The sequence below is a fragment of the Cervus canadensis genome, chromosome X, assembly GCF_019320065.1.
Source record: "Cervus canadensis isolate Bull #8, Minnesota chromosome X, ASM1932006v1, whole genome shotgun sequence".
NCBI classification, from domain to species: Eukaryota; Metazoa; Chordata; class Mammalia; order Artiodactyla; family Cervidae; genus Cervus; species Cervus canadensis.
In genome coordinates this window covers 146,306,677-146,316,234 of record NC_057419.1, presented here as the reverse complement: position 1 = coordinate 146,316,234, position 9,558 = coordinate 146,306,677, and the positions used below count along the sequence as shown (strand labels likewise).

At 41.0% G+C, this 9,558-nt stretch overlaps 1 protein-coding gene across 1 annotated transcript; it reads right to left on the bottom strand.

The window, feature by feature from the left end:
* Window positions 1-595: 595 nt before the first annotated feature.
* LOC122435802 (probable histone-lysine N-methyltransferase PRDM7) lies at window positions 596-7,933 on the bottom strand. Its single transcript, XM_043459874.1, has 5 exons — window positions 7,831-7,933; window positions 2,981-3,082; window positions 2,496-2,767; window positions 1,982-2,049; window positions 596-875 (listed from the first exon to the last, which is right to left on the bottom strand). Exons 1-5 carry the CDS (start codon window positions 7,931-7,933, stop codon window positions 596-598), a joined length of 825 nt encoding a protein of 274 aa, XP_043315809.1.
* Between the last annotated feature and the right edge of the window lie 1,625 nt (window positions 7,934-9,558).

Here is a 9,558-nt window from a genome sequence, read left to right as displayed (position 1 = left end):
CACAGCCTACCTGACTGTTATAAACCCTTTTGATATTTATGAACAAACCTTCCTAAATAATTGACTTCTAGCTAACTTTGGGATGCTTCAGAGGGCCCCTGAGACCTCCCAAAGAGAGATATTAAACAACCTGAGTTCATTTGGCATGTTAAACTACATGGCAAGTGTTGTCAGAAGGAGTGATTGAATCTTCTCTAGTTACAGTGTATGGTTGATGATACTAATATAGATATCCTATAAATTATGTGACATTCATGAAAATCTGATATGTTCTGGTAAAATGCTGTCAGTTATAATTCAAGTTATCATATTAAAGTGTTTCAAATCGCAGCAATGACCAGATTACTTTGTCAATTTCAATTTAATCAGATTTTAAACATGCCTTCTATGGTTTCACACTGATGCCTTTGCAAAAATACTGCTACTTCAAGATATATGGAAAAGACCTTTCTAAGCTTACCCATAAACAATTTTTTGCTTGTTTGTTATCTGGTAAACTGGTACCAAAACTAACACTTTTAATATAATAATGTTCCCTAACAATCACATGAAATGAATCAAATTCTGAGGCATTTTAATTGCGACTTGACTGACTTTAGACTGCATTGGACTCTACTTCAGAATCAGACCAGGGAGGCTCCCCAGGATGGGGTGGGTTGCTGGAAGATGGGTGGTGCTCACCTCTCCCAGCTGCGAGCTTGCTCTTCCCCCTGCTGTCCTGCTTGATGCCAAGTTCCTTGCCATACTTGTCCCCATACCAGACCAGCTGCTCACAGCCTGGCCTGACCACCTGGAAGGTTCTGTAGAAGATCTGCCCGTGATACTGCAAGGCCACCAGGTTCTGTTCCTCATCATCCCAGGCACAGTACACATACCTGGGATCAAGGCCGGGAAAGGGAAAGAAACCACAGGTGACAAGACCCCCTCCACTGTCGGACCATGCCCGGCTCCTTGCCTTCAGGCTCTGAGGCCGCCATGGCTCCCACCACACCTCATGGGGACCTTTTATTCACATCTTTGACAAGGCCGTGTGAATTCCTATGTCCAGATCCTGTTTCTGGTCCTCTTCCTGGATGGAATGCTTTTCTCTCCTTACCTAATTAGCCAGTTTATAGAGCCCAGTTCCATACTTGTCTCTGCCTGGACTGTCCTTAAGACTGGTGACCTCCAGCCCCTCTAAAGTCTGAATTAAGTTCTCTTTAAGTCCACTGGACTTGGTGCTCTTAGGCTAACATGCATGCCTCAGCAGTCACCCCAGCCTGCCTTCTCTCCCGAGGCTTTTCTCCAATCTCCCCACGTGTATCCAGGGTGCTATTCACTTGACCACCCCTTGGTGAGTGCTTTGTCATAGCTTGAGGCACACAACAGTAATAGTTTATTCACTTTCTGCCTGCCCTGATGAAAGGAGAGGCCCTCAGAGAATGGCCATGCTCACAGCCATCCTGCCCTACATTCCTCCCAGACCTCAGGGCCCACTTTTCAGTGCAACTGAGTCTGGGGAGGATGTTGCCCACATGGACGCAAGGTCTCCCTTGTTAGGTTATCCTGGCACTGTGCCATTATTAAGAAAAAATTAAGGTTGCTATTCCTAAAATTAATTGCTTAATGTCTGTCTTCTGTATGTTCTCCGAAAGAACATGTGTTGTATGATCTGCTTCAGTAATGGAGTTCACTGTATACACTCGGGCATAGAGTGCTCAGTAAGTGTCAATTACGTGAGTTAAAGTGTCCTGGTGAATCTAGACTCCTCAAGTTGTTTTCAAGTGCCTCAGTTTTGTCAAGCATATAGACTAATATTTTGTGGACACATGCTGTATTTTTCTTTCTTTCTTTCTAATGTCTTTTGAAATGAAAGAGCATCGTATGGAGGGAAAAGAGGAAAGAAGATGTGAAAGTTATTGAGGGAGATGGGTTGAGAAGGAAAGGGGTGTGGGCTTGAGAGAGGATCGACATCTACAAACTGCAGACTCACTGCACTCACCTCATCCAGTTGGCCAAAGACGTGTCCTTTCCATCCACATACTTGTAGCTGTTTCTCCCTTTGGTGATCTGAGTGTCAGAAAAAAGATACAAGCTTTCTTCTCTCCTTTATTATTATTATTGTTATTTTTGGTAGGAAGTAATAGAAGAACTATTTCTCTCTGCTGTCGTTGGTGCTCTTCAGCCTGCATGGATTCAGCTGCCAGTTGGACCACACGGTAAGCACCTTAACCATCATTCCAAGCCTCAATCTATTGGCACATTGAAGGAAGGGCTCCACAAGCGAGGAGTCACTTCTGTATGCCTGTACCACTGTCTCCCACCTCTCCTCTGACCTTTAGATGGAAGTCCTGTGTTCACGCCCAGTACACACAGTACACAGGGCTGACTGTGTCATTGCTGACCGTGTTATCACCATGTGTTATCATCCTCGCATGTAGACATGAAGTACCCCCCCCACCACCACACACAAGTGATTAGAGGCCAGAGGACAGGAAAACAGTGGTGCTTCTCACCAGCCAGGAGTACCCACTGTTGGCAGCCTCTTCATCCTCTGTGATCTGGCCCTCGTAGGGGCTAAAGTGCAGACCCAGGGGCAGATTGGACGCCTTGTTCCACACTCCAAGCCCAGCCTCAGGGATGCCCGACAGTCTGATACTTAACCCAGGGGGCAGAGTGAGGGCTGAGAGGTTGGCATGCCCCTTTTCCACTGCACAGTCCTTTACAAAGGTTGGGGGCCCGTGGGCAGCACAGCTGTTGATGAAGAAGTTTTGACACTCCTCACAATCTGGAGGTGAGAACAGGGAAGAGGGGAGGTATAGTGACATTGTTGGTCGTAAAGACCTTCAGAAAGAACTGGGGCACTCATGGCATTTGGCCTCGATCCTGTACCCCAAGTCATAGAGGAAGGGGATGACTGGGGGACCAAATGGTGAGGTGAGGTTAGTGGAGCAAGGCCTCATAGCCCCTTCTCCGTGAGTGGGCCAGCGGGGTCACTCACACAGGTAGTTGTCATCCTGGGGCTCGCTGACCTCTTGGTACACATGGCCCTTTCTTTCTAGTAGACTGCACCACTTCACTCCAGTCTCCTTTCTTCTGAGTTCTAAGATGGAGAACAGAAGCTAAGCAAGGCTGGTGGGGTCTCGGGAGTTAGTTCCTGTTTTATCGGAAAGTGTCCATCTATACACTTTGTTAAAACTTTTTCACATTTATTTTTCAATCTTTTACTTTTGTATTTTTATGTTTTGATGTAACAATAGTGATTTATTGGCCATGTTGCATGGCTTGTGGGATCTTAGTTCCCTGGCCAGGAATAGAACCCACACCTCCTGCAGTGGAAGCATGGATTCTTAACCACTTAACCACCAGGAAGTCCCTTCTCTATACTTTGTTTCTTCTCCCTTTAACTACTGGTTCAGGAGACTGAGGCTCCACACTGACCACAGATGCCCAGTTCAGTGATAGTGTCTGGCACTTCCCGTTAGTAGGTTTAACTTCTGAACCTTCTTACTTAGGAAATAGTTCACTGACACATCTACTCAGAAAATATATTTTAAGGGCACATGACATGTAAGGCATTGAGCAGAGGTCTGGGCATAAACACTAATAAAGCATGGTCCCTATCATCACAGCTGGATTTATTGAACTACTTGTAGGTGTCAGCACTTTTGCATTTAATGTAAAGCTTCCAAACACTATATGAGTTATGTATCCTATCTTCACTTTACAGATGAACAATCAGGACCTCAGAAAATGTATAAGATTTTCCCCACTGCTAACTTCATGTCTCAGATCAGTCCAGCTTAAACCCACACCTACCCAAAGTCCATGCCCCACACCTAGGCCATACTTACTAGCTTTTCTACAAGGATTAGAGGAACTAATTAGAGGAACTCCCCAAATTTTCTCTTACTGACTTTTGTCTGGGGTGCTGTCCAGGGGTCCTTGCTTCTCTGGGATGGGGCACTGGTTTCTGAACCTGCTTGGAACCACTTGTCTTCAGCAATTTTGCTGCTCCCAGCAAGATCTTCAAACTACATACCTTACTTAATGGTCCCCTGGACATTCCCTTCCATGTGAGTAAAAGACAACATGCATTTCTTTAGTTCTTTAGGATTTTATGGAGTGTTTTCACATGCATGACTTCAATTAATACTTGGACAATTCTTGGAAATACCTGGTGGAGAGAGGATCTGAACACTGGAGTGTAAAGCAAGGACCTAAGTGGCTAATGATAAAACAGAGTGCATATCTTAAGGTTCTTTCCCTTCAACCTTCTGCATAAAAGTGAGATCAAGGCAGGGAGAATAGCTGGAGGTCAGGGAAAGAAGAGGGTAAGGGCTCATAGAGAAATCCAGCAGGGGGGGGGGTGTTTCTATTAATTAGTAGACCTTTGATGGGCGAGGAAGTATGGAAAATTACAGAGGGGACAAAACACATCTGGAAAATAAGCTGACAAAACAGTGAGATTGAGAAGAGAAAAGATGATCAGCAGAAACACTTTTAGACAATGAAGAAAATGAGCTGAAAGTTGTAAGTTGCCTGTCCTACAGACAATGTTTGGAATTAAAGTAGCTGGCCTCTTCAATTCTGCTTAAAGAAGGCTGTACGATGAGTTGGTTCTCTTCAGTTTCCTGATCCATAAGTTAGTATACATGTTAATTCTTAATGTTATAGTAGACATGAAATATTAAATTTCAACAGATCATTGGGTGAGCTATATAATACAGTATGAATGTGAGTGCACATCCCTGCCATTAATATATCTCTTCAACTGCCTCTCTATTTCAAGTCTAGCTCACAAATACTATCTTCAGCATTCCTTGACCTTCTTATTAATAGATGAATGTTCAAATGTGGAGTCACTCATTCACAAAACCCCTCAGGGGGCCTTGAGGGGCTTTGGGCTGGGCCTGGACTTCTGAGAATTAATGAGTATGGGCTAGGCTCTCAAAGCTCACAACACAGGGGCAGGCTAAACAAATGATTCCAAATAGGAGACTTGCCTAATCAGAGTTCAGAGGAAGGAGTTGTTACTTCCTCCTACAAGAATGAGCATATGAAATCATGTCCAGATGATAAGTTTCTACTCAAAAGCAGGTAACCTATGTGAAGTCCTTCAGTTATTTCCTTATTTGTTGTTTTTGAGTCATGAACCTGAGGCTTGTCAGGGCTGCAAGTTGTTTCCTCTTATTGGAGTAAGAAACTCTGAAGTAGGGATCATGTCGCCTTCTTCATCTTGGACCATCCACTCTAAAAACTGCCCAGCATGTCCTTACTTCCCTTAGTCAGATGTCAGTAGATACCTCAGTATCACAGCACAAAAGAACCGAGGTTGAAAACATCTCTCAGATGAATGCTATAAAGATGTATAAATAAGATGTATGAAGAAACTTTATAGAACTATGGAAGTTTTAACGAGTTTGTAAGGGGTTTAGAGAAGGTGCTTTGGATTAGATTGCACTACCAGTGATACATAATCAAGCATTTTTTAACCTCAGTTTTTTTTGTTTTTTTTTTTTTGGTAAGTACTAGTAACTTTATTATGGCATAAAGGTCTATTTGTATACATTAACTCAATTTTACAGTAAAAACACTTTATGTACAACTGTAAAGAAACTGCTGCACAGATAGTTCCAACATAAAAACTGGTTGTTTTTTACAAGTTCATTGAGTTGTCTGATACATAAATTGGAAAATACTTTCTCTGTAGAAAATGGTAAAAATGGTATTATTTCCCAGGCTAGCCCAATAAGCCCATTTAAACCGTACAGTAGTTGAATTATACATTTATAAATGTGGTTTGAATTCTCGGACCCAGGAGAAACTTTAGCTTCATTTATTCAGTCAGTCATGTTGTCCTAAGCTGTGTAAAGTTAAATTCCCATTCATCTTCTCCCTTACTCTCTTGAGTATTTCCTCCTAAAGGACAAGTACACTGTCCTACTTGATAAACCAACCCATTCCTATCCAAACTTAAATGTTTGGGTTGTTATTTAAGTATGCTCAGTATCTCAGCAAAAGCAGAATTTAATAAAACGTGATCCAGGCAGGAGTTGTTGGTCATCAACTACCTAACTCCCTCTGGTTTGAATGGGAAACCATGAGGAGGTCAAGCGATGAAACTGACAAGTGGATCAAAGAAGAAAAGCCAAGAGAATTTAAGAACAGAGACATCCAGTCAGGATTCAAAGACAAAACTGACATCTTAATAGAAAAAGAATGCTGTCTCAAGAACCAAGGAGTTGGTTATCTGAGAGCCCCTTACTGAAAAGGTGACTGAATAAGAAGCAGTTGGCTACAAAGACCCAGTCAGAGAAACCAGTGTCTAGCAAGATTTCAGGTGTTCAAAATAATTAAATGAAAGTAAGATAGGCCATGTGTTTGAATTCCTCAAATCACAGTTTATGTCCTGAAATTCCCAGTACGTAATTTCTAGGAATCAAGGCAAGAAGACAAAGCTACTTTTAAGCTTCTCTACCTTGTGCGAAGTTTCCCAGAGAAATAACACTTGAGACCTCGGAGCAATACTGGCCAGGGGCTATATTAGGTTTTTCAGTTCCCTCAAAGCAACAACTTAAAAATAACCATAGCTTGCTCTTAAAAAGAATTCTAGGTATCTGCAACCTTTCAATGGAGTAGCAGTCTAATAGGAAGAGATTCTATACTGTGGCTATAGCAGCTAGGCTTTGAGAAACTAAACTGGATCGTTGTACCTAAAATCCCCAGCTTGCCCATTAGAAGTTAAACTCTAGAAAGAGTAATGAACCATTAAATTTTCACCATTTAAAAAAAAGCTTTATCATGCACCTTCACTCATTCTTCTCTTTGCTCTCAATATGTTTCCTTCTTGCATGTAGAAAATATTTTCAGTGGTTTTTGACTCTTCAGCAATGCAAATCTCTGCCCCCTATTCCCCTAGTTCCTTCTTGGTAAATAATGTTAATTTTCCAATAGGAGGTGGAGTACATTGTCATCAAGCACCATTTATCTAGCCTCCTTATGCATGAAGAAAGTTATGGGGCCATGTTATACACCTGAAATTCCTTAAAGATACTTACTTTCTAGTAAAATACTTCCATTTACACATATACATTATTTTTAAAATCTGTGAAGAATTCACTGAAGCATGAAATCACCTTTTACTGAGAAGCTAAAAATGTATCAAAATGCATATAACAATAGCTAATCTAAATACTATCTCCTATCAAATGTATCACCATCCTCCAAATCTAGAGCATATGCAGGCATAAACTGTATTAATCACGGTTAAGTGTGAAACCTTGCTTCGAAACATTGCTATTAATTCTCAGAAGATATACACTAGAACCACAGGAGTAACTGGAAGGCAAGTGGCTGAGGAATAGTTAGAAAACAAAGCTTTGAGTGCTCAAAGTGCTTCTCTAGAAACTACTGTATTCCCCATGGTATTTAGGAAGGGCGCTATTAAGAATGAGTGTGAGTGATAGTTGCTCAGTCATGCCTGACTCTTTGCAACCCCATGGACTGTAGCCTGCCTGCAAGGCTCCTCTGTTCATGGAATTCTCCAGGCAAGATTACTGGAGTGGGTTGCCATTTCCTTCTCCAGGTAACCTCAGTTTCTTGATCTATACTGGTGATCACTATATCCCTACTTATAGGTACTGTAGGATTGTTTTAAGGTTTACATAAGTTTATTCACATAAAATGCTTAAAGTCTGAAATATTGTGAAAATAATGTAACAATAGAAGAGCTACTATTGTTGCTGTTCTTACTAACTATAAAGATGGTGATGATATCAGACATTGTGCTAAAGATTCGGGACAGGAAGGCAGCAGTCTCCAGGATCTCTGTGTGAAAACTATTCTCACCTATTCTCACCTGTGACTGGATCCACGAGGAGGATGTTTTTGTCAACAGGATTTGGGAAATACTCACCTTCTGGTGTTTAATGTGCTCCTCTCTGAGGGCCATCCTAGAAGGTTTACCTAAAAAAATGATGAGAATCAGTGTTTTGGTTGGTAAATGTTTCCAAACTCTGGGCATTCTAATTAAGGACACAGAATTCTGAGCCAGAGAGTGACAAGGACAAGGATTACCAAAGGAGGAATGGAAAGTGATTTCTGTATCATCAACACCTATGCTTCCACCGGAAGCATTACATAATTTTCTTAAAATTAAAAAAAAAAAAAGATGAAACTTCATCTGTGCTTCATCTGATGTCCATAAAGTATGTAATAAATTTACTAGCCTTTCATTACAAAAATACTCAACAAAGTAGAAATAGAAGGAAGTGACTGCAATATAATAAAGGTCCTATATGAAAAGTCTATCTCTACCATCATAGTCATCATTGAAAAGGTGAAAACTTCTAAGATTGAGAAAAAAGACAAGAATGCCCTTTCTCAACACTTCTATTCAACATAGTATTAGAAGTCCTAGCCAGGACATTAGATTAGAAAAGCAAACTAAAGCCTTCCATTTAGAAATAAAGAAGCAAAATTATATCTGTTCAAAGAGGATATGATTTTATGTGCAGAAAATCTTTAAAATTCCAGACACACAAAAAACCTACACAGAAAGTTGCATGGTACAAAATCAACATTCAAATAGTTTTCCATGCATGAACAATGACTATTCCAAAAGGAAAATAAGAAAATTATATTATTTATTTTTTTAAGTTATAGTCAAGTGCTAAGTTTAAGTTAAAAAAAAAAAAAAAGCTGTTTATTTATTGATTGGTACCAGGTCTTTCTTGCAGCATGTGGGATCTTGTTCCCTGACCAGGGATTGAACCCAAGTTCTCCGCACTGGGAGAGTGGAGTCTTAGTCACTGGACCACCAGAGAAGTCCCAATAATCTTGTTTATAATAGTATCAAAAAGAATGAAATAATTGGGAGTAAACTTAAGGAGATGAAAGACTTATACATTGAAAACTACCAAGTATTGCTGAAAGGAGTCTGACACAAGTAAATACAAAGGTGCCTCACGTTTATGGATTTGGAGGCTTAATGTTATTAAGCTGTTCATACTACCCAAAGCAATTTAAAGATTCAATGCAATTCCTATTAAAATCCCAATGGAATTTTTCTCAGATATAGAAAATCCATCCTACAGTTAATACAGAATCTCAGAGGCCCCCAAATAGGCAAAACAATCTTAGAAAGAACAGCAAAGCTGGAGGCCTTTGATTTCAGAATATATTACAAAGGTACAGTAACTAAAAAGTGTAGTTTTGGCATAAAGTGTGTGCTTAGTTGCTCAGTCGTGTTGACTCTTTGCTACCTTTTGGACTGTAGCCCACCAGGCTCCTCTGTCCAGGGGAGGACAATTCTCAGGCAAGAATACTGGAGGGGGTTGCCATTTCCTTCTCCAGGGGACCTTCTTAACTCATGGATTGAAGCCGCATCTACTGTGTCTCCTGCACTGAAGGCAGAGTCTTCACCTGCTGAGCCATGGAGGAAGCCCACTGGCATTAAGACAGCCATACCAATCAATGGAACAAAACAGACATCCAGAAATAAACTCTTGGATACATGGTCTAACGATCTTCATCAAGGGTGTCAAGACAACGGGGAAAGTTTAATCCCTCTAACGA

Coding starts and splice junctions, on each gene's coding strand:
- LOC122435802 (XM_043459874.1), bottom strand. CDS start 7,933: ATGGCCCTCAGAGAGGAGCACATTAAACACCAGAAGGTGAGTATTTCC. Junction 2,050..2,495: donor ACAGTGGGTACTCCTGGCTG/GTGAGAAGCACC, acceptor TCTGACACTCAG/ATCACCAAAGGGAGAAACAG. Junction 876..1,981: donor TCTTTGGCCAACTGGATGAG/GTGAGTGCAGTG, acceptor CCTTGATCCCAG/GTATGTGTACTGTGCCTGGG.